At 40.8% G+C, this 25,858-nt stretch overlaps 1 protein-coding gene across 8 annotated transcripts in view; it reads left to right on the top strand.

Annotated features, from left to right (window-relative positions):
- sh3pxd2aa (SH3 and PX domains 2Aa) overlaps positions 1–25,642 on the top strand; it is a 179,335-nt gene extending 153,693 nt beyond the window's left edge. For 2 of the 8 annotated variants that reach the window (XM_079553290.1, XM_079553288.1), the window contains 7 exons: positions 1,520–1,603; positions 11,513–11,630; positions 15,252–15,676; positions 15,961–15,975; positions 16,296–16,345; positions 17,779–17,898; positions 20,480–25,642. In XM_079553290.1, coding sequence (XP_079409416.1) covers positions 1,520–1,603; positions 11,513–11,630; positions 15,252–15,676; positions 15,961–15,975; positions 16,296–16,345; positions 17,779–17,898; positions 20,480–22,471 — 2,804 coding nt within the window. In that variant the 3' untranslated portion in view covers positions 22,472–25,642. The remainder of the gene's footprint in view (positions 1–1,519; positions 1,604–11,512; positions 11,631–15,251; positions 15,677–15,960; positions 15,976–16,295; positions 16,346–17,778; positions 17,899–20,479) is intronic. The other 6 variants (XM_079553291.1, XM_079553289.1, XM_079553292.1 and 3 more) reach the window with 3 other exon arrangements.
- Positions 25,643–25,858: the final 216 nt, after the last annotated feature.

The raw sequence follows: 25,858 nt of genomic DNA, 5'->3' as shown, positions 1-25,858 counted from the left end.
GAAGATTGTGTTTTTCGATTTAAAATCAAGATCGTGTACGTTTTCAAACAATCCACCAGACGAATTCCTTTTTTGAGATTATGGGGGTATTTTGAGAACCAACACTGTAGCCTTTGCAGTTTGCTCATTGTTAGTGCTTTCAAGCTGCACTTTCAGTTCTATTACTATCTATCTCGCAGCCATACGGGGCAGAGATGCGAGAGTGATATTCTCATCTATCACATTTAGACGATGCATCACGCCCCGACTGACATGTTATCAGACTGATGATGAACTAATGACAACTGGAAGAGGTTGGAGACGCAGCCTCTCCTGATCTACCTGTAGTGAAGTCTTTGAAAGTATCAGCACTTTCTGAAAATTATTAAATTGTTCTTTTGCACATTTTTTTAATTTTGGCATAATAATGATGATGCTGATGATGCTGTAATAATGATGCAGTTGTCAAGTAAAATAGCATAAGTTATGGACAGTTACTTTCCAAATATCATGGGAATACATCCAAGTACGCAATCATTACATTGTAGCTCCATATTGCACAACATTATAAAGAAATAACTTTTAATCGTTGACCTGTTTTTCCTCCTAAAATGAGCTCAAGTAAAGTTTTTTTTTTTTTCATTTAAAACGCCTCAACACTGCACACGTGTCACATGATGCTATTCCTCCTGCTCCATTTGCCAAGAGAGTTTTTGAGCTCCTAATTATTGGTAAGTGAGTTTATAACAGGTGTTCCAACAATTGTACTCTTAATTTTTGTAATTATGCACCATATTATACATAACTGTAATGACAATCAATGCGAAACTATTCTAAAAGTATTCAGAATACAGTGCTCTGATTAGACAAAGCAACGGGATATGTTACAAAATACATTTTAAGGCAAGTATTCAGTATTTAATAACTAAATACAATTTCAAAGTATTCTCCCCAACGCTGCTTATGGAGTATTACAATTATATTTGTCTTCATTCTTTTAACTGACTTTTAACTAACTTTCTGGGCTATTCGACACCTTACTTTAGGACTTTTTTTGGATTCATAGCATATTTATACTAGTAGACCTTGGGTTATGTGTGTAACATGGTAGAGCTCATGATCGGAAGGTCGACGGTTCAAATCCCGCCTCCAGAAGGTGCACACTGTCCTTGGGCAAGACACCACCTTGCCTCCAGTGTCTGCATACATTGGTGTATGAATGAGAGTGTGAACAGGTGACTGGTTCCTTACCGTAAAGCACTGATGACTTGATGAAGGTAAAAAAAATTAGAAAAGGTAGAGAAGCGTATAGAAGTTGAGTCCATTAGGACCATTTTACACACGTTTATTAAAGCTTAGCTATATTTTGCTGAAACATGTATGGTTTGATCAGTGGTCACAATGGTTTTATTTTTTCAGCTTTAATTTACTGCCTTAAATGACTAACCACTATTCAGAACACCTTACCTTTCCCACCTCATTTTGCTTCTTTTACTCACTCCACGTTTTTTTGTTTTTTCTTTTTGTTGCTATTCCTCAGTAACTAAGAGACGTAAGGCCCACCTGAAGAGACTGGACCGCCGCTGGACTCTGGGCGGGATAGTGAACCGGCAGCAGAGTAGAGGTGAACCGCATGCTTTTACATTGAAATTACATTGGTTTAAATTAAATCATGTCTTTTCACACACTGTTGATGGTTTACATATTGAAAACGTTTTTTATACAGTCTATGGTAAAGGTGATGTGGTGCACAAGCTTTTCTACTTTGTTTTCTACATATTTTTGTCCCGCTTTCGCTTAGACGTTGTTTGAAACTGCTTTAATCACAAATTCATCCTTTTGTTTTTAACTGGTTTAGCTGATAAATCATCGTAATGTCATTTTGGGACATTTCTGTGCCATCAGGGAAGATGAAACGTACAGAATAACCTGGTCATTCTGTACACTTGGGTACTGACCTCTTTCTTTCAGCACATGAGTTAACATCAAAAGCCTGGCCGTCAGTGATGCGCAGGTACCTCAAAAATACGGCAAACTTCGGGTGCGGGTGGGTCGGGTTACAAACTTTGTCCCAACTTTGCTGGCTTAAAACATACAGTGCATTCTTATCCCTAAATGCCACACAAAGTCTGCTGTGTTTTGTTGAATGTTTAGTTTAATACTTTACTTTACTTTACTTTCTTTATTTGATCAGGGACAATGCACAAACAACATTAGTCTGAGACAGAAGAGATGTCGTGTGCCAGGTTATAGCAAAAATGCTAATTTCCACCCACAGTCCCCGGACAGGTTGATGTTATACTTACAAAAGTTCATAAAATATACACAGAATAATACATAGAAGCTCACATCATAAATAATGGGGTATCATTAGTGTTAGAGAAATAACAATGGTGTTCGAGAGGATAGATGAATGACAGGCAGCAGTCTGGATGTCTTATGCAGGAGAAGTTTATTTACCATTGGTGCGGGACCCGGAGACATGAACTCGAGACATTGCGCTAGTCCTACCATTCAAGTCTGTCTATGCTTCCACAGAAGAGGGATAAATACCCTCTCAGAGCGTCATACTGATACGCAAGCATTCAGTGGCAGAGAGTCTGAGCTCCACAGTCAAGGCTATGACAGAGATAGTACGACTGTACAGCCTGACCCAGTATGATAAATAGCGATTTAATGTTATCCTCTAACAATTAGCATGTTTTGTTTAGATGTCACCTGGCCTATCGCTTCTGTATGACTTGATCACCACTACAAATGCGGCACAATACCAGTCGCAGATACGCACACGTGAGGAAACTCCACTGTAGTCCAAACTCCGTTTAGTTTGACAGAAAGAGTCGTCCATGACGTGACGCGCTCCCATTTGAGTGACAGCCAGCTGCAGCGTGACTCATGCCGCTGTTTTTTAATGTGTGCGGATTCGGGTCGGTAAACTGAGACACTTTTCTTCGGGTCGGGTGGGTCGGGTTTGATTTACAGGGGGTCGTGTTGGTGCAGTTCAGGAAAAAAGCTGACCTGCACATCTCTACAGGCCGTATAGTTTGTAGTGGCCTTCCTGGATCTCATTATTTCAAACACAGAAAGGGAAAGGATTCATACTCCCTTTTTCTCTTGGAAATAGTTACGTTATAAAAGTTTATTTCTCAAAGCTAGCTGAAACTCCACCGAGGATAATTACAGCAGCTTGTGTTGTGCCAAATCATACAGTACAAAAGTTTAGAGTGGAAAACCATGCGGCGCCCGAACAATGAAGCCTAAATAACAGCTCATAATCTCCGGCATCAGAGGCGGCCCTTTTTAACAAATACGGTATATTATTGAGCCTGTGGAGCGTTCCTTCTCCTTTGTTCCTGTACGTAATTCGCCATAGCACGGTAAACGGGCTAATTTACACGCTCGCTGATCACACAACGCCAGCGCAGTGTGTGGAAGAAGCAAACAGGGCGGTCATGACAGTAAAAATCTCAATTGTCTTTGCCAAACGTGAAATACTTTCTCTCTCTCACTCCGAGCAGCAGAATAATTGGGCTGCGTTAAACACTTTGGGATAATAATGAAGGCCATTCAACTCCCACAACACAAAAGAAACAGCCTCGACAGCCGCGGAGCATTGTGAACATTAATGACTATGTAAACAGATTTTAAATCAAACTGTATGTCTCGATAATGGGGGTTTATTTGGAAAACACACAAAAGAAACTGTATTTGGGCATGCCATTTGTTTTAGCGCATAGGTGTGTGTCCAAATGTGTTCTCAGTTGCGTTCTTGTTCCAGGATTAGCCAAGGCTAATTTTTTTTCTGGGTGGTGTATTTTACGTCCCTATGTGCACACACAAATAATATAATTGTTTGTTTTCAGTAACTCGGATTGCCAGATTCAGTGACTACTTTAAAGTGGAGTCAGGTCTTAAACCCATTCCAGGTAGTTTGAGTCGAAATCATTTTTACCTGAGAAAACTGTTAATTACTACTTTCTTACTCGCACCTTTGCACAGTACCACCGTGTACATGTGCAAGATGCTGTACTTCTTCTGCCTCGCCTTAGTTAAGAGTGTATGTCATTAATGTATTAGTTCTTTTTAATCATTCAGACCAACGGTGTAGTATACTTCCATACTATTCCATGCTATTTGTTTTTGTAAAGCCCAATACTACAACCGCAGTTGCCTCACAGGACTCCACAAAGATGCTTATTTGATCAAAAAGAAGAATAGTTTGAAACTCGACAATGAGAAGGAGATCAAACAAAAGAAACAGACCGAAGATTAAATGAAGATTCATTCCAATTGAGATGTCCAACAGTGAAGGAGCAGGTGGATATTTGTCCCAGGGCGTTTTCTGTCAGAGGCTGCCAAAATGCCTACATTGCATTGTTTTTATTATCAAAGATGCCATAGATACAGACGGCATCTCTGGAATCTCCTATATGTTTGAAAACAGTTAAGGGGGAAAACAATTTGGAGAAAAATCTAAACTTTCTCTAATTATTCAAAAACTACTTTAACAAATGCTCAATTATGAATATAGTTTACTACTAAATCAAGATACAAAGACATGGAGAGGAGCAAAGTGGTTCAACTGCCCATACATACATAATTGATTGTAGAATTGATTATTATGGCTTACAGTCCATTTTCAAAATATTTTCAATTTGGGGTGTTTACAAGCTGAGCCATAATAATCAAAATTGTAACAAACAAAGGCTTGACATATGTCGCTTGGCATGTAATGAGTCAATCATATTTTAATTTCACAGTTTAAGTTGAATAACAGAAATGAATGCACTTACCGAAATTGTAATTTTCAGAGTTTCCCCTTTAGATGCGACATTTGAAAAAGGATTATAACAATAGTCTTTGAGGTGACACTAAACTCTCTCTGGATTCTCACCATATCCACCACCTGTGTACTTAGTCTCAACCAATTTCACTATGTACATTTTTGAGGACAAAATGGCTACAATTGTCATCATCATCCAAAATGCCGTACATGCTGCTTTTGGAGAGGAAATATAATAGTTCCTTTTGAGATGACAAAAAAGTCTTGCTCAAAACCGACTACCCTGCACTGCGGCACGGTATAACAAAACAAAACAAAAGCAGTGGAAAAAAAGAGAAGCCATGAGGATAACAACATGGAAGGAGAGATCTACTCCCTTGGATCGACGGACTGTAGATGTGCCCAGGGCTGGGAATATCCATAACCGGAGCCAAGCCATGTCTCCATTACTCCTGTTTGACAATGGAGTTAATAAGAATAAAGTACTGGGATTTAAGGCTCCATGAAATTGTCATTGAGTGGTCACAATTACAGATTTTTATCCCCCATTTTGCTACTTATGTGCTGCCCAGTGCAGTTTTCTGATTGGCTGTACACTGCACGTATTTGAAGTACTGTCCTGAAATGGCTCAATTTACAACCATTTCATAATAAATTCATTCACAAATCCCATCTTAAACTGAATCAGCGATCATGGATCAGGATAGTCACACCAGGGCTGAACTTTGCTGGGATTTTTTTGTGGTCTTGACTTCAACACTATAGTCAAAACTCCATAAAGATATAGTTTTCTCTTTTAGCTGCAACTTCAGGCAGTTGATACAGTGTAACATGCACACTGCACATCCCCATATCTTGCTAATCCTCTTATGCCTTGCAGGGGTATAGTCTGAACCGCTGCAGAAATTGCAATGTTTGGAGGTCGGAATAGACTTGCCCAGTTATTTTAAGCGTTTGGTCCTAAAAGCTGTTCAACTAACTGCAATAGACATGGGACAGCTTTACACTTGTTAGTCCACCAGATTCGTCCCAATACAGGTTAATACGAATCAGTCTTTGGTCTCGATCACGGTCACGGAATACAGACGACTTTCTCTATTGGTATAAAGTACATTTTGGGCTTTAAAGGCGCATTATGCAACTTTCTATGACAAAAAAAAGTTGATATTTGTGTGTATTTGACCTTGTATTGACCCAGCAGCTGTATGAGTGATCAGCATGGCGCCTTTAATTTCCATCACAGTGATCTCTACAATGCTCCAAGGTCAATTGTTGTCTAAGTTTTCTACTGAGAGGGTCCGTCAACAGTGAAAACCTTCCAAACAATTGATCCTAGAGCGTCTTAAAGACCACTGTGATGGCAATTAAAGGATATTAATGCATAACGCACCTTTAAATATATGCATATCTGTATCATAAAATGACATTAAAAAGCATCACAGTTGACCTTCTGCTACCTGTATGGACCCAGAAATATAACAGTGCAATGGACTATTCTGCGCATGATATTGATAAGCTCCTCCCCCAATCAAACAGGGTACACCTTTCAATTTTATAACCTGGAAACGACCAACACATGAAACAATAACGCAGTCCATCTTTGAATTTTGTTGTTTCTTGATGTTATTTTCATTTACGCAGCTAGTCTTGTGGTGTGATCTGGTGGAAAGTGTGAAAGCCAGAGCCAATTTCTTTTACTGGCTTTAATGCCGCAGACCTCCACATGTACGGAGAGCGGATGAGTCACCAGCCTTTATGTCGCCGCCCAAGAGCGACGGCAGTTTCTCTGAAGGCCGCTGTTACTGTGATGATTTCCGTCTGTTAGGGCAGCCGTATTTCTTCTCTGTACGTTGATGTTGCTTCTTCGGATTACTGTTGCTACCGTATCTCCAGGATGTGTGTTGCAAAATGTTTCCTTTACTATTTTGGTTATTTCCAACATGCTGGAACGCAGCTATAGCAATATACTATAAACACTGGTGGTGAGATGTCATTAAAGAAATTGTAGGGTTTGGACCTGCCCATAACCAGCTTGAAGATTAGCTCCCCTGAATAATTGCACTTGACTTGGGAACGGACAATCCAAGTTTGTATTTATGCATTGTCACTTTCTTGTAGACTAACATAGACTTTACACATGGGTGATTAATGCCTTTTCTTTTTCTTAGCTTTGCTTGTTAGCCTGTAATACATAATGACAAGTTAAAGGAACAGGCCACCGTTTTTCCATACGGAGATATGTTCTTACCTGAGCTAGGACGAGTTGATGTGTACCTGTTTGGTCTTTGTGCGTGCGCTCAGTCATGCAAAATTACCAAAGATGTTGTTAGCACATGGCCTCTCTCAGTGTATTCCTATAGCTCCAAACGTGGTGAAGTTAGAAGCGACCATGCTCTTCCACGGGCACACACAAAGACCAGACAGGTACGTATCAACTCGTCTAAGCTCAGGTAAGAACATATCTCAGTATGGAAAAACGGTGGCCCATTCCTTTAACAACAAAAAGCATTCAGTTTTTTTTAAATATATTGATTTTATTGTTACTATAAAGCACAGTTTAAATTCTTCTGTTTCAACCTATAAACTTTGACTGTTGTTGACCTGCCTGCAAGCTTCATGTTTGTTCTTTCCCGCCATACTTTGTGGCTGAATTAATGTCTGTTAAGTGAGTTTCCCCCGTCTACCTCAGCCCTGAATACCACTACAGTATTTGCCGACTGCGGTTCCAGCTGCACCAGGTCTTAAAGTGGGATTAATCAGAAGGAAAGAAAGTTCAAACCACCACAACAAAGTGCAGAGAGGTGGGCTGTTCTCACCACATCAATAAGCTGTGTGCAGCCAATGTTTTGACACTTTCAAGAGTCAACTTTTTCTGGCTTTCAACTCATCCCTCACAACTTTGTGAGTGGGAACCAGCACTAAGTTTTGCAAGTTGCAAGAAGCCCAATACATGGATTTCTTTTTACAGTTCGGGATCCTCTGGGTTCAGTCTTTGTATAATTTAGAATCAGATTCTTCGCCTTTTGCGCGTGCTTGTGTTGGTCCTGGAGCTACAAAAGCCATGGTTTAGTCCTATTTTACACTCGGTCTATCTGGTGGTACTTTGGAAATCAAATATTCTTGATTCTTCTGTACTTAGTGTGAAAAGTTTGAGAAACGCTGTGAGGTTTTATGGTGCCAAACATGAGGTTCAAATACACTAGGTCCACTTCCAAATGCTTTATTTGTGAAACCCACTCCAGAAATAGTTTTGTCTGTGTCTAGCTGAGCATTCGGTGCATGTTATCACTGTTTATTATGTTTATTAACCTGGAATGTTCCGCAGTGTGGCTTTAAGTACAGCATGATTTAAAAGCACCGGCCACTGACAAAACAAAGCATTACCTCACTCAATTTACGATGCAGATTTAATTTGCTAATGGTACAGTGTGAATTTGCTTCCTTCTCCTCTCTTTTGCTGACACATTTCTTTACATTTACCTCTGTAGAAAAGACACTGGCAAACATACACGGGTCTGCTTAAGGCTTAAATTAAATTAGTTCTTGCGCTAACAAAAGGCCAGGTCAGAGTGTCTTGATCTGAGCGGCGCCGCTGATTAGCTACTGTCGGCTAAATGACCCCATCGTGTAAAGCGCTGGGGAGGAGACCTGAGCTTGGGGCTGTCCTTCTATGTCCTATTCTGTCATAGTTTTTCACACTGTGCTATCATTCAAAGCAGGTCCCTCTACCTCTTCTCTGATTTATGAACTCCCACTCAACACAGCACTCTGTGCCAATAGAGAGTGACCTAGAGACAGCCAACACACTGAGATGGACAGTAGAGGACTTGCACTGTGGAAGAGGAAGATGTAAAGCAATAAATCTGCAGAAATGGTTTGGAATAGGGAGCCACCATATCAACGAATATTTGATATGATACGTAAAGCATGTTTTACAATAATACTTAAGTAAAGTCAAATTGTGATAATAATTATATTGCACTTAAGACCACAGTACAACATGCAGTGTGATTTCATTGATGACAATAATCACCATGTTTAGAATGTGACGTCACATTCATAAAATACAGTTTTTACATTGTGCATAAATACACATTTACAATATTTCTAGTCATGGTTGAGTTCATATAATTTAGGCACAGTATCAAATGTTCAAACAGGAGTAGGAGGAAGCAGATTTGATTCTCTTCCAGTATTTATCTTCACTAGAGGCCGACCGATATGTTTTTTTCTAAGGCTGATGCCGATATTTTGGGATGTTAATTGGCCGATGTCGTTATGCTCAGCCAATTTTTTTGGCCGATACTTTTGACAAAATATTTTTGGCAAATTTTTCCAAATGTCTGGTCTATTATCCTGTACAAACAAATACTTTGCCGCTCCAGCACTGGCCAATTTCATTTTATTACTTTAGGTGATCCAATCATAGTTTCTGTCCCAGCTATGCTTAGTTGTCGTTAGCATTAGCATATTGTTACTCGCCGCGGTATTTTGCACAGCGATCGAAAACACAATAGTGGAGGATAAGTAAATTTCTTAAGTGATTTACATCTGCACATTTTTAAGATTCTCCTCTAACCCATTCCTTAAATGTACTCCACTTGTGGCAATGTTCCTTTGTCGAACGGCTGTTTTTACTTTTATTTTCTTAAAATTCAACTCACACCTTAGGCAATAACCTCCCCTCTCTCTCTCTCTCTGGCTAAATTACAACACAAGGAAAATCTGGTACCTTTCAAGCAGTGCATTATTTGCATCCTTGTTGAAGTATGTTTTCATAATTAGTCCTTTTTACTTTATGTATTTTATTGTGTTCAAGTGTTTTGTAGTTTGCATTGTATCGTTTTTCCAACATAAAAGCTTAACGGTGAACAAAGAAAAAAGAGGGTGCTTCATGGACCTCCAGGCAGTATAAAATGATGGTATAAGAGGTGCTCTTTGGTGAAGAGAATAGACTTGAACCCCAGTCTATTTTAGACATGCCATAATTAATGAAGGCATTTTAATTCATTTTTGAGAGAGTGCCTTGGTTCTTTACGCATTTGTATAAAAGCTTAACTATTCAATTGTATGACTAGTGGATGATTCACTTTAGTTTTGTCCTTCAGGGTTTTCTCAAGCTCAGTTTGTTTCAGTGCACTGACAGTAGTAGCACTTAATAATAACTATGATTTTTGCATCTTTTATGCACCTGTCTTTATCTCATAAAACTTTGTCATTTGTCCTCCAACTCTTTGAAATACGCTGATACATGTTGCATATTTCTCTCTAAGCAGACCCATTCCTCACTCCCCTGCCCATCTGTAAGCACTCACTCTACCCCAACCCCCCATCTCTCCCTCTCTTCTTCACCCCCTCACACACCCTTTTTCATTTCAACATGCTCAGGACCATCCCAAAATCAGACATTCCTCAGAGCATCATGTTGTTGACCTCAGCTGCTCCAGCATCACAGAGGAGCGCCAAATCCCTGCTGTCTGGACACGGTGCTCCTTTTGGAAACATGCAGATCACTTTTAGACATTGTCCTCTGCCGTTAAACAATACATCAGAGACGAGCAGCACCGTGTATCTGACCGTGGACTACACTGACTCATGACCGCTTTGTTCACTCTTTTTTTCTAAAGCTCATATGCTGCCTGTTCCCATTCTCCCCTATTGTTACTGATCTACATACCAACTTCACCACTCCTTATGAATTCTGCTTGTGCACTTATTGAAGCACTGTTTCTCTCTAACCTGACTCTGCTCGCATTAATCCCATTGTCGGATTTCTTGAGCATAAGATGAAGGACTGGAGATAGGGATCTGAGATGGAAAGATCTCCCACTAAGTGTCTTTAGATGAGGACCTTTGCTTTCAAAGACTCTATGCTTGAGAATTTGTGTGTGTGTTTACAATGAAAGAGGAAGCGTGTGAATTTTAAATCAAACTAACTCCTAACTATATGTAGTGCATGAGCATGACCACGTGAATTTAACGTTAATTTGGTGGTCATGCTCTGGGGTCGCTGCAGTTGGTCAGGTTCAGCAATGCTTTGTGAATGAGGAGGTTTTTCCCCCATTGAGAATCTTTGGGATGTGCTGGAGAAGGCTTTACACAGTGGCCGCGCTCTCCCATCATCAACACAAGATCCTGACGAAAAACTCAAGTTGCAACACTGGATCTTTTGACATTGCACAATTCTTATTGAAACAATTCTGTGCTGTAAACAAAGCTAAAGGCGGTCAAACAGAATATTAGAGCGTGGGATCGTGGGCGACTTGTTTTTGGTCTGGCAGTATATAAGCCTACGCTCATTTGGAGATTTCAAAAACAAAGCTACTTTGACCAAGAGCAATGGGATGTGTTTACAGAAGTTGTAAGGGCCTGAATACATTTGTCAATCAATCAATTGTTTTGTTTAACCCAATATCGCAACAGAAGAAAAAAACTTTAGAAACCGCTATTTTCAGTGCACTATTAAAGTATAATTGGTGTAGATTTTTTACTAATAGAAAAGAAATGTATTTAAGCATCAGTTATATAATGAAATGGTAATAATTAAAAGAGGCCTGAAATCCTGACCCCACTGCATCGTGTGCGTGTCCTTGTGAAAAGTAGGCCGGGCAGCCTGTGGAGGACCAGCTTTTGTATGTTTTGTGTTGCATATGGAAAGATTCTGAGCATTGTAAATGGGTCACCTTTTTCCCCTCTGGGACACGCTAACTTTGTATTTCTTTTTATACCCCCTCTCTCTTTGCCCCACAGAGGAAAAGTATGTGACGATCCAGCCGTACAGCAGCCAAGGCAAGGACGAGGTGAGCTTCGAGAAAGGGGTCACTGTGGAGGTCATTCAGAAGAACCTGGAGGGCTGGTGGTACATCAGGTGAGTCTGTTCTGCTTCAAGAAGTCTCATTTAAGGGACTATTTAAAGGATGTCCTGGGACACTGAAGCACACGCACAGAGAGTTCAGAAAGTTCCTCGTTTAATTACTTACTAGTTACTTCCATCACATAGTCTTCTGGGTATCAGTATCATATGCACCAGGAATTATTAGAAGTGTTAGTTTTGCAGTATTTTACAGTTGACGATATGGAGGCATTGGTCTGGACATTTTAGGAATTGTAACCAAAAATGGAGGGAATACCCAACTATAGGCCCATAATTGGGTAGTTGACTTTAGTAGTCATCTTTCTTTAGGAACAACACCCTGAAAGGTGACAAAATGCTGTTGGCAGATATATTATGATAAGAAACAATAATACTTGACTCTTCATGATTTACTGCCTTCATAAAGTGGAGAAAAGCAAGAAAATGCATCTTAGTTTCCTGCCACTCGGTAAACACATTATTAAGGAGAAGTTATCATGTAATTAAATGTCAGATACAATGAAAAATGACAAAGCTGGATAGATAATGCATAAAGGGGCAATTATAAGGGCCATTGTTTGCCTGTAAATGTTTGTTAGTGATTCATCTTTACTTGGAAATGCAATGTAATTCTCAGCATGTGCTAGATACACAATATTTTGGCGGTGCGGCAATTTGTCATTTGTCACGGAATATTATGACTTTCCAATTTCATGGGAGTCACATACAAAATGAAATAGCATTTTAATGTGATTTGTGGTGACATTATAAAAGGGTGCCATTTTTTTCCTCTCTCTTTAAATTTCATCACTAACATGATCCCTTTGAGGTTCAGGAGGTGTTCTTGTTTAGTCCACTGATTGGCCCATGCTTCTCATTTACATAACGCTCGCGAGGAAAAAGCCTTTCAAACATATGGTGCCCTCTCCACAGGTGCCCAGTCGGGTCTGCCCGCCACATCTGCGTCTTGTTTACCCAGCCAGTTGTTTGTTTCCTGGTATCGTCCTCTTGGGCTTAAAAGTGAGTGCGGGCTGCATGGCTGATTGCTGTTGAGCGGATATGCCCTCAGTGAACCAGGCAGTATTAGAATTTTAGCTTAACATCGTTTTCTTCAGTCCACAGAAGCGCAGCGCAAAATACTGCCTAATTAAACAGGAATCCTCAGACATCCAGGATGAAACATAAACAAAATCCAATATAATAATGTGGCACAGGTGGGAGAATTGATTCAAGAAACTGTTAACTGTTAATTAAGAAATACCAAGCGAGCAAGAGAGAGCTTTCTTGGTGACCGAGCAAGTTTCAATCTTAGCCCATGAGTACTAGTATTGTCATGAGATAGTCCTCTCCCGCCTGTGAATCCCACTGATAGAATAACCTGGCCATTCAGTGAATTCATGTCAGCTTACCTATTTCTTTAGCCACATACTGTAATGTTGCAGAACCTACACCTGACCAACTGGAGCAACCCCGCATCCAGTCAGTGACCTTTTTTTGGCCAGTATGAGTGGAAAAAATATGAAATAATGCCCAAACTTAAAGGAATAGGCCACCGTTTTTACATACTGAGATATGTTCTTACCTTAGCTTAGACGAGTTCATTTGTACCTGTCTGATCTTCACGCATGCCCTCAGTCACGTAAACACAGCACAGACGGCATTAGCATTTAGCCTCTCCCCCTCTCCTCTAGGTATAGCTCCAAACGAGGTGAAGATAGAAGCTTCCAAGCTCTTCCACGTTTTCCCTATTTAATTATGGTTACGGGAAGTGTTACACGATTAAGTATAGTTGCACATAATTAAACAATGTGGATTTTCTAAGCAGATAAAAAGGGGAACTATATTGTAAGGCGTAATAATACCAGGAGTACTTCGACATCCGTGCAGTAATATCTTCACTTTACTGTGGCCTATTCCTTAAACCACATATTGGTACCATTGCACATCTGTTGTTGACTCGTGACTTCTTTTTCCTCCCTGCTGAGCGCTGTCACACGCTGCCTTGCGATGTCCCACAAACACGCGCAGACACACAAATACACTGGTGTTAGCTTTGCGCGAACACTAGCAAACATGCATGCGCGTTGCACAGTAAGCGGCTGTGATATCCTCGGCTAATGCTCAAAACAAACTTGCTTGTTTAAACAGCTCCTGCCCGTGTCTCTCATTGCAATGCACATGTCATCACTGCAAAGGCTGCCCAAATCCTCCAGATGCAGGCTTGAGTCATGCCTCTCCCACAGGGTAGTCCGGGCTCGAGCAGCTTGTGGTCACAGTTGGAGGAATGATCCCATCTTTTGAGCTGAAAATGGCCCACCTAAAGCTAAACTAGTCAGAGGGTATTTGTAACATCATGTACTGCTTCTTGCGCAACAAAATAGTCACAAAGCAGCACTAGTGACGATTTAGACGTTGTTGTATGGCCGCAGTGACTTTTTGCTAGTCTTACCTCATCATTATTTGTTGGCGGTTCAATCTCTATGCCGGCCCATTTGTGTTGTTTTTGAGTCTTTGGGCAAGACACCCCACTTACCTACTGTGTGCACTGGTGTATGAATGAGAGTTTGAATTCAAGGTTGGAAATAATTTGATGGCTACAATCCAGCCAATTCACATAGTGTCACATATTTTCATTAAAGATCCCACATCATGCAAGCTTTGAACTATGTTATACTTATAATATTATATTCCTGTATATTTAGTCCGCCAGCCCACACTCCGGTATACGCCCACATGGAGATTTACATTTCGAGACACATTTAACACCCTTTTTTCCATTCCTGTCTGTGCTTGAACTCTCTAACTATTTACTCAGGAATTTATTCAACACCCTGTATCTCCTCCCAACAAACGTCAACAGATTAACAATATAATAGTTGACCATGTGGGAGGAGTTTATGTTTCTCGGTAATGGAGCAGCAGATAAATAGCTGGGGAGTCAGTTGACAGTCAGCTACTTCATATTCATCAATTATTAGTTTCTGGCTCTATTTTTTGTTACCTGTGCTAAGCTAATTTAAGTATTGTGATCTAGGTGCTCAGTTATGTGTATAATCGTAGTATTCAGTTATTCTAATGTACTTTCAGATCACCACACCTTTGTAACATATTGAAAACTACATCAAAACATTTAAACTGCCCGTAGAGTCCTACAATTCCCGAATATTGGTCCTCCTAGCCGGATCCTACATTTCCCTAATATTGGTCCTCCGAGCCAGATCCTACATTTCCCTAATATTGGTCCTTCGAGTCAGATCCTACATTTCCCTAATATTGGTCCTCCGAGCCAGATCCTACATTTCCCTAATATTGGTCCTTCGAGCCAGATCCTACATTTCCCTAATATTGGTCCTCCGAGCCGGATCCTACATTTCCCTAATTATGGTCCTTCGAGCTGGATCCTACATTTCCCTAATATTGGTCCTTCGAGCTGAATCCTACATTTCCCTAATATTGGTCCTTCGAGCCAGATCCTACATTTCCCTAATATTGGTCCTTCGAGCCGGATCCTACATTTCCCTAATATTGGTCCTTCGAGCCGGATCCTACATTTCCCTAATATTGATCCTTTGAGCCGGATCTTACAATTCCTAATGAATAAATATAATTAATTATTTTTGTGTATTTCATTTCAAGATACCTGGGAAAAGAAGGCTGGGCCCCTGCGTCCTACCTGAAGAAGCTGAAAGATGACTTCTCCCCTCGTAAGAAGACCCTGACAGGCCCAGTGGAGATCATCGGAAACATCATGGAGATCAGCAACCTGCTGCAGAAGAAGTCCGTCAGCGAGAAGGACATTCAGAGCGAAGGCGAGGGCAGCGGCCATTCTCCCGAGCGCCACATTTCAAAGAGCGAGATTAGCCTGCCCATGCCGTACAACTCCGAGATCAACGCGGAGACGGGCCGGAGGCTGAGCGCGGGCCGGGACACCAACAGCCCGTGTTTAGGCATCGCTGCGAGCTCCGCCATCCTGGAGAGAAGCGGCAGAGGAGGAGGTGGCGCAGGAGGGGAGCCGGGGAGTCCCGCTGTGGCCAGAGTGGCTCCACATAGAGTCGAAATTGGTGAGTGGATTAAAAATGCGCACATGTATGTTAGGGCTGCACGATATGAGAAATAAACTGTGATAACTGTATTGAATAACCATTTCAACACAGTACATTCTAGTAAATTTAAGCAAAAAATATTAGATAAATCTGAACTTGATTTTGTGTCACCTAATATTGCATTAATGATCATTTGTCGATGTATTGTGCAGCCCTGATGTATGTAATTATTATACAGTATAATCATGAACAGCAGTTAGTTTTAGCAGCAGTATTAAGATCCTTGTTTTTCTTTTGTGTAGGCTTTGAGGCTATAGGTAAGATGCGTCAGTTGTGGGTTCTCAAATCATGTGTCTAGCAAATCAAATATGTAACAAATCTTTGGCATTAACTTGATGGAATGATAGCAGCATGCGTTACCTTAATCTTAATTAACATCATGCAATAATGAATAGCCTTCGTTTTAATGCTGCTGTAGTTTTGATGCTGCTGTGTGGATATGAGTGAATATGAATGGATTGATTTGCTTTCTAATCACTATTTACATACACCTGTTGCATAATAATAAAAAGAAATGTTTCTTTACTGTATTGAATGGTTATATATGACCTCACTAATGAATGATTCTACGTTTTAGGCTCTCCAAATTTAAGGCAGAAACCTCCTCCAAGAAGAGATGCAAACCTGGTAAGTGCGTTTCTTGTTTTTGTAGATTTAATAATTTATTGTCTCCGTTGGGAAATGTTGCTTTTGACCCATCCTTTAACTCAGGGGTAGGCAAGTTTTCTTGGTGGAGGGCCGATTTTCTTTATTGTAAACAGACCGACTGCCGAAGCCGCTGATTATTATCCCAAAGTAAAGCACAACACTGGAAAAATGACCATCTTAAATGAGATACATGACTTAAAATTGCTTGAATTGAAGTTCTTCTATGTTGAATTTGAGTCTGTTTGAACTAATCCAAGATACAAATGCTATAGCGCTAATGGAACAAGAATAAAAACCCACCTGAAATCAGACAAATAATTGTTTTTCACGTGAAATAACACAAAATTATCTGAATTAAGAGAATAACTACTACTAGAATTTTTATCTCGTCTAAGACCAGACCAAATCTACTCAAAACTTAGATTTAATCTCTTAATTCAAGTAGATTTATGTCATTTCTTCCTTAAAACAATTATTCTTTTTCCAGTGCACTTCTTTCAAATGCCAGTGTTGTACATCATATATGACATAATTGGGTGTATTGACGGTATTTCTACCTTTATTTCTCCCATTTAACTCTTATAATGTTAAAAATACTCTCTGATTTGTGTAATAATGTTTCTCAAAATCATCTTGAGGGCCAGAGGTGCTGTGCCGCAGGGCCGGATTTGGCCCCTGTGCCTGACATTGCCTACCCCTGCTTTAACTGATACATCAGGGCAACCTTGGTCAGGAGTATTTAGCTGCACGATTGGTCTATTCTTGCGCGTAGATTGGTTTGTTTTGTTAGGAGAAACAGGAGCACTTTGTTATTTACAGTGGTTTGGGATTAGGCCCTAAGATAATGCACATCAGATGTAACCGTAAATATTGCAACTTTGAAACAATCGTCCTGCTTGTCCAAACCATTGACAGTATGAGGTAACCTTATACTGTCACTGGTCCAAACACCTCTGCGGGAAAACAATACACTAATAAGATGGATAATGTTTCACTCCCACAGTCAGACGAAATACAACGCAAGCTTTTACTGGTAAAATTGGTTTCCTAGTCCCCACAAAAAAAAAGAAAAAAGCAGTTGAGATGCAGGATATGCACAACACTTCAAAGTTAAAACATAAAATAAAACGATTAATTAGCTCCCAAGTTACTGCATGTGTTGGTATAGCAACCCTCAAAACACAATCACACAACGGACAGATTGGCTCCTTCTATCGCTGGAAATTCTTTTATTTATGTATTTACCGTGGCAAACGAAGACCATTATTGAACTAAATCATATCTCAGGAAGATTGATGTCTTATAATGGCCTATTATATCTATTTATAGTCAAATCGTGCATAATGATTGTCTGTGTTGTCAGCAGCTCACTGTCTCTCTCTCTCTCTCTGTCCAATCTTTTTGTGATGCAGGGATTTCAGTTACCCAAGCCACCAGAGCCCCCTGCTGTGGAAGCGGAGTATTACACCATAGCCGATTTTCAGTCTTCAATCTCGGATGGCATCAGTTTCCGTGGAGGACAAAAGGCTGACGTAAGAAAGGCCACATCTTAACGGTTACGGCATATATTAAACAGACGGGGGGAAACTATTGATTGCGCTCACACGACATCCCAACATTGCATATGGATTAATCATAAAGGCGGATAGTGCTGAGTAATTGTTCATCCCAGAGTAGTTTTGTGACACAGTACTTTTCTCCTCTGTATCAATACCCCTGCTAAAGTACAGTAAATCTTCCCACTGAGAGTAAGCCTAAACATGACATAACCTAACCATTGTGCTAAAGTAGCTAAAGAAATCCTTTTTATTCGCGTCATCGAATATTGTGACAGTTAAGTTCCGTGTGTGTGAAAACGAGATCGACGGGCAAGATGAGGCAATAACCTTGAAATTTGTGATTTCAATTTGACGATGCACACAGAATTTGCTCCTCTGCAGATGTCGAGAGATAAAAATATTCTGGCAATGAAGTAGTCAGGGATTTTTTTTTTTTTTTACAAGCAGCTCAGAGGAGAGCATAACTCATTTGCATTCTCATTAGCACATGTAAAACAAAACCAATATGTGTGAATTGTCATTTGCTTCTAAACTGGGCTGTTCTTTTATTTGTTTTAATGAGGAGGTTGCAAATTGGAAAGAGATGTAATTTGCAGTGCGGAGTAAATGACTTGTTTTCCAATGCTTGTCTGTTTACATTACATAGGCTACTGTACATATTTAACAAACAGTAAAGCTATACTTCGCCGTGGAGCAACTCATTTGCTTTTTGTTACAGCGGCACAATATTCGAAAAACGTGGGAGTAGTAAAATGCTAAATTATGTAAATCGTCCAAAGGCTTTGCATGTTTTGCATTGAATATTTGAGCAACAACGATGTAGACTCTTAATCATCCAGGTGATTATATCAATCAACCACTGAAAGCACCTGGACTTGCGTTCACATTTGAGCTCCTATTAATATTTTTGCCTTTCTTGTAATATGGCAAAGCTAATAGTGATAGTAATGTGTTCAGATATAGCATACATTTGCATAGCTTAAATGAATAGTTTTTATTATCGCAGTCAAGAACAATGTGATAATGATGTATGGGGGAAAACAATGGTTAACCTCTTACCTCCCGCCTGAACTGAGCGCATTTTCTCCGGTTCGGCTTCACCCAAATTGAAAAACTTCTGGAGAGTAACAGTGTCATGCCTCATTTGAAAGACCAACTAAACTGATCGTAACTTTTTTGACTCGTTGCCGCGTTTACCTCACATTTTTTAAGCCTTTTTGTTGGGGTTTTTGCCACGTTTTTGTGACGTTTTCATCCTCGTTTTCGACGCTATTTTGATGCTTTTTATTAAGCTTTTAGATTTGGGTAAAGCCAAACTGGACACAATTTGCTTGATTCAGGTGGGGGTTAAGAGGTTAAATATTAAAATATTTCACACTTACATTGTGAGGAGTCAAGATCATTTTATTGCCACTGTCAGTGAAAAGGGTCCACAGACTTGGAATTTGCCATGTACATAAGTAAAGTAAAGTTTAGGGACAAAAAAAAGCTTAGTGCAGAATGATTTGCTTTAGAAAATACATAAATATTCCAAAAGTTTAAACACATTCTGTGAGTTATAACTTTGCAGGTTCAAAATCAGGAGCTTGTGCTTGAATTCTCCACTAGAATGACACTATGTCGGAGATAAACGTCCTTCCTTATTGTGAGTCAGTGGCATTGACGGTACATCTGCACAGCATCACCTTCTGTTCTGCAGTGTGCGTCATAAGACTTTCATGAGACAAAACACACAGTGATTTATACCTTTTACTTAAGAGCCTTTTCAGAAATGTAGTGGACAAATTAGTATCATTTTTATCTTTAACCTTTTAACTCCCGCCTGAACCGAGCACATTTCTCCAGTTTACCCAAATCTAAAAGCTTCTTGAAGAAAGGGTCAAAATAGAGGTAAAAATGAGATGTAAACGAAGATGAAAACGCACCAAAAAAGACGACAAAAACATTAAGAAAAAACAATAAAAAGTGACAAAAATGTAATAAAAAAACAACAGAAAGCAACAGAAATGTGACAAAAAAGAGACAAAATTGACAAAAATGTGACAAAAACATGACGAAAACGTGACAAAATAGCAACAACACAAGGAAAAATCTTCGTACAATTTTAAAGACCTTAGCTTTCAAATGAGGCATTCCACCGGCCTATATGAGCTCTCCAGACAAGAAGGAATTAGATTTGGATAAAGCCGAACTGGAGAAAATGTGCTCAGTTAAAGCTGGGGTACCTGATTTTTCCTGTTCAAACATTGACATTTTTTGTTTTGTCCCAAACTTATTTCTAGCTCTCACAGTCCCTCCTGTGTATTGAAATTGTTCAAAGAATGTAATTATATGCACATTTCAGACCCGTATACAACAACTTTAAGGCGGAGCTTAAGAGGTTAAAAAGTGGAGTAAAAGTAATCCTCAAAAACTGCTCAAGTATCGTTCATTGTTAGCATTTCTTTTATTTCTGCTTGAAACAGAATGAAACAGAAACTGGGTGACAGTTAGTTATATGTTCGTTGTTGTATCCGGCTTGTCACATTTATTTCCTTTGTGTCTTATTGTTTAGGTGATTGAGAAGAACCCCGGTGGCTGGTGGTACGTGCAGATTGGAGAGAAAGAAGGCTGGGCTCCTTGCTCCTACATCGACAAACGCAAGAAACCCAACCTCAACCGCCGCTCCAGCACTTTAACCAGGCCCAAAATACCTCCGCCAGCCCCTCCTGTCAAAAAATCTGAGCCCGAAGAAGCCCCTACAACCACAACAATCACTACGACTACAAGTACGATTACTCCAACAAAACCTATAGATACTCCTAAACGGCCTGTGTACGAAGAGCCTGAGTATGACATCCCAGCTGTGGGATGCGAAGGCGAATCCGATGTAGATTCGCTTAAAGAAGATCGTTCCCTGGATGCTAAGATCAGCAACATCGTTGGTCAGAAGTATGGAAGTTCTCCGCCATCTTGCAAGTCCTCGCCTCCCGTGTGCAAAGCGTCCCCCGTCTTCAGCCATAGGAAATCAACCTTTAGATCAGTGGAAGAAGTATCCAAATCAGAATGTATCTACGAAAATGATTTTAGGCCTAGCGGCAGTGGGGATGGGTCGTCTCTAAAGGGATCGAGTGAACCAAGCTCGCCAAGGATGTATCACTCTTCCACCGTCCCGCGCAAGCCATCAGGGTCTTCACCCCTGGCCGGCAGCAGACCGATGAAAACAATGACCCCGGAAATGAACAGAAGAAGCCAAACCTTGGGGAGACGTGTCGATATACGTTTGCGCTCCCAAGACAGCAGCAGCCCTCACTCTTCTTCAGACGAATTGACCAGAAGTGCTAAAAAGGCTTCTGGATTCAACCGGGACGTGGAGCAAAGGATAGGACAGAGCCCGTCAACTAGGCCCAAGCCCTCCGTGCGACCAAAACCTCTCCTTAACAAATCAGAGCCGCAGAGCCCAGACAGGATGGACGTTGGGTCGCTGAGGCGCCAGCTAAGGCCGACGAGCCAATACCGGCCCGGTCTCAAAACATCCCGTGGAGAAGATTCGGAAACGGCGTCGGTGATTTCATCAGAGGACTCCGTATGTTCAAGAAGTACCACGGATGTGTCCTCCATCTACTCAAAGGGAAGTCGGGCGGATTCGGATGTCGAGGGGCCGACTTTGTACCGATCTGTGGATGCGTACAAAAAAGTCCAAGATTCGGAGATTAGCTTCCCGGCCGGGGCAGAGGTGGAGGTCTTGGAGAAGCAAGAAAGCGGTTGGTGGTACATTCGCTGGGCGTCTGAAGAGGGATGGGCTCCTTCTTACTACCTTGAGCCAGTCAGGCATAAAGGCAGCACTGAGTCAGATAGACACAGCAAGTCAAATAGCCTGGAGAAGAATGAACAGCATGTCATGACGCTCAACAATATCAACATCCAAGGCCAGAAGCATCCAAATTTAAGTAGGAACACTCCCCCGATTCCTTCAAAGCCTCCCGGTGGATTTTCCAAACCGACTCAAATGGTAAACGGAGGGGTGCGGATGAGGAACGGGGTACGCCAGGTTGCGGTGAGACCCCAATCCGTTTTCGTCACTACGTCGCAGCCTTCGAAGGACGCGCACTACATGACGGGGTCCCTGAGGAGGAACGAGTCGCTGGGTAGGAGCGATCACTACAGCTCGGGTTCTGCCACTCTGGGAGTCCGCCGGAACGCGTCTTTCAGCACGGTGCGCCCCCACGTGGTTGTGGAAAGTCAAACCAGGCCGGCAGATCGCGGCAGTTTGAGTTCGGCCAGCAGCGGGTTCAGCAGTAGCAGCCAGCGCAACGGCATCCCTGTCTCGACGGTACGCCCGAAGCCCGTGGAAAAAAGCCAGATCATTCACAATAACCTCGGCCGGGATGTGTACGTGTCCATCGCCGACTACAGAGGAGATGAGGAGACTATGGGCTTCACTGAGGGCACTTGTTTGGAGGTGTTGGAGCGAAACCCTAATGGATGGTGGTACTGTCAAGTCCAGGACAGCCTGATCCCCCGGAAAGGCTGGGTCCCCTCTAACTATCTAGAGCGGAAGAAATAAGCCCCAGAAGTTTTCAGCTTTTTCTTACATCCCCCTTACAACCCCCTTTCTGATGTCTCCAAGCAACCAGAAGACATCGCTCCTTAAGAATGTCGCCCCAATCCACCACAAGCAATATGTTTGATTATGTACATTTAAAGACTGTAATAAGAGAGATGTTTTTGAATGGGAAAGACACTTTAGTGCTGGTTTACTAAAATGTATACTTGGAGTAATGTATGGTTTGTACTGCGGTAGGACTGGACTTTGGACATGATACGTGGTTTTGGAAGTGAAAATGTTTAAAAAGATATCTGCATCATGTCTTTTGACAGTGATGGCCAATAAGTGCCTTCAGTATTAGATCAGTTTTTGTGGAGGTCTGAACAGGTGGATGGCACCAGAAAAAAAACAACCATTTTTATCAAGCGTGCCATAGGTCTATGATCACCACCGAGTGTATTTTTTACAACTAATCAAGAGCTCTGTGAAAACGGACACCTCCGTTTTCCACCAAGTAACAGTTTAAGAGCAATTTAGGACAGGATTTCAGTCATAAAGCAAAAACTAAAACAACCTATGGATCTCATTATTAGCGTTTTTTTTTTGTTCATGTTTGTCTTGTGTTGAAGAAAGTCTTCCTTAGAGAATGATTTCTGCTTTTCTTGTGACATCTGTTCTCCATCCATAGCCTCGAACAGCTCCTGCCTGTTTCTAGTTCATCTGTAGAGAGGCAGGCATATGCAGTAGGTGCTAATCTTGTAGAAATTGGCTTTGTTTGTATCATAGATTAGTGTTTTTATCCCTGTTATAACGTGTCCCAGATACAACTGTCTGGAATCCCAATAAATGAATCCTGAAAAGCTTGAAAAAAACATTAGAATTTTAGTTTTATAATAAAATAAAATGGAATAAGCAACTATAACTTGAAAGCTCCAGACCTACCTCATGTCTGGACTGCTGACAAAATTATGTTGCAAACAAAGGTTTACAAAAATGTTAATGTGGAAGATCTCATCCAGGAAATATCTTTTGTACATATTTATTTTTAAGATTTTGTGGTGTAGTAGTACATACTGGAACAAAGTGAAATAATAAAATCCCAGGGACAAACTTTATTGCATTTTGCCCAAAATGTGATCAACCAAAGAGTAAATAAATCAGTGACAGATTTTTACCTTCTTAATTATTTATTATAAAGACTCAGTCTTTTATCTGGAAGCACTTGATTCAGAGCTGAGATGGCTGATGTTCAAGAAGCTGAAATACATTTTCTAATGAACCTGAGCTCTCGTTCGAGGCTCAAAATGATTCATTGTTTCTGCTGGACAGTGTAATGGTATAAAAACCTGCAGCTCTTTATGTTACCTTCAGTTTGTTTGTGGTCACACAGTGACAATATTGAGGATCGGAGTGGTTCTGTTTTGTGAATTAATGCACTTTTAACTCTTAAGGTGCATTAATGTAAAGATGCAGTCCATTTACAGCCTTTATTTATTAAGTTATTTATTTTTTTATAAATCATTTTTGCCTCAGAGAGGTGAGTTTATAGGTTCTAATGCACCGCAAAAAATAGGAAAATACAGCCCTCTAGCGGACATAAAAGGTACAACTATATTATTCCAGCAGAGGCGTTAAACCTCAGTGCAATGAGAAGTGCACTGCTGGTCAGTGAAAAAAATTATTTACATTACTTTTTTTTACTTTTTTTTTTTCAAAGTGCAGCTGTTTTCGTAGCAAATTTCTATTGGGCAAGTTTTTATTTTTTTCTTATGCTGTGAGCTGCAACTTTAGCAAATCATGAGCCCTTCCTTCGTCTTTATTGTGCTTTACATAATGCCGGATTTAATATTTATTGTTCTTTCACTTAAATCATTTGACAATCAAAATGTTTCTCAACAACAATTTGACTGTTAAAAATGGTAATTTTCTCTGTAATTCCACATTTCAAATCAGTTTAATAAAACAGAATCTGTTATTATTCACTCAAACATTGAACCCCAGCATGACGTTGTTGAGACATTTCCACTTTTGACGAAGGCATTATGTAAAAGTGTTGATTCACTCCCATCGGCTCGAGCACATTATATTATTGTTTATGCTTTAAATGCTCTGGCTTCAATTGCAAGGGAATCATTTTGTGTTTAGCAAATCGTTTAGCTGTGTGGTTGTCCTTCTTATGATTTAGCGCTCATCGTTCTGTTCCATTATATCTGTTTGTTTTATTTTTGTTATATTTTGAAATGTCCCCCTCGAGGAAAAGTGCAATAGAGAAATTCCTTCACGCTTCAATGGGAGAAAAGATCTGAACAAACAACTGACTCGCATCCCCGGTCCCAACTGCCAGTCATCAGCTTTTAGCATAATTGTCCTTGTCAGAGCAGGTGTGCGGGGCCCTAAAAGCATCCACAAACTAAAGCGCGTTGGACCAAAGCAATCCTATCTCTCCGGTGAGTTTGTGTCTCCACCGATGTGACGGACGTCTTGGATTGATGACCCCTGTCCCTCCCCCTGCTCCCCTCTGTCGGCAGCGGACAGTGATTTGTGGACGGCATGGCGCTCACCCACTGACCCTTACAATATTGATTCTACAGCCATCTGGGACTTCGGAGGGGGGGTCCTCGTGTCCCGCTCTGAGCTGTCACATTTGTGCCTGAATGGAATTTTGATATTTTTTATTTGGATGTTTTTGTGTTGTTGTTTTGTTGTTGTTGTTTTTTTTTGCCTCCCCTTTTGTTTCCATCCCTCCAGACTGTGTCCTCTCCCCACCCACTCGAACGCCCCCACTTGGCATTTTCACAACAGGTTTTGTTCTGTCTCATCCCAGAAAAGGTGACATTTGGATCCATTGGCACCGGTGAATTAAACCAAGTGGACCAGAGAAAGTGGGCACTAGACAAGGAGAGAGTGGGCAGATGTGCAGTGCTCCGGGCCAACTCACCTCAGTTCATTTATTTCCAATGGTGAAACGCCAAAAATAGAGCCCCAGCTCTCCTCTCCGCACTGGGCTCTTGGCAGGTCACACCATACACCGCAGGGAACACGCCACTGTGCTAAGTACTTGTGTTTTCTTGTCCAGACAAGACACGATGGAAAGGATTTCATTGTTTTGGAGTATTATGAACAAAATGCTACAGCAATGATCCTCAAATGAATCTAATCGCAGTCAGATTAAATGGGCTACTTAAGTGTGTCCAATGGCCTTTTATGTATAGTCTGCATTCCCCCATGCTGCAGATTATTTAGAAAAATCTAATCCAAATCTCCTACGAGTAAAAACCCTAACATATTTTAATAGATTTCCATTCAAAATAATACACAATACTATTTTCCTGTCCCCCTGACACTCCTGGGACTCCTGACAAATTTCACCTCACTAAGTGTCACACATTTGGCCACATGGTATGT

This window comes from Gobius niger, assembly GCF_951799975.1.
Source record: "Gobius niger genome assembly, chromosome: 3".
Lineage (NCBI taxonomy): Eukaryota > Metazoa > Chordata > Actinopteri > Gobiiformes > Gobiidae > Gobius > Gobius niger.
Note: the sequence above shows the minus strand (reverse complement) of the source record. Positions and strands in the feature narration are given on the sequence as shown.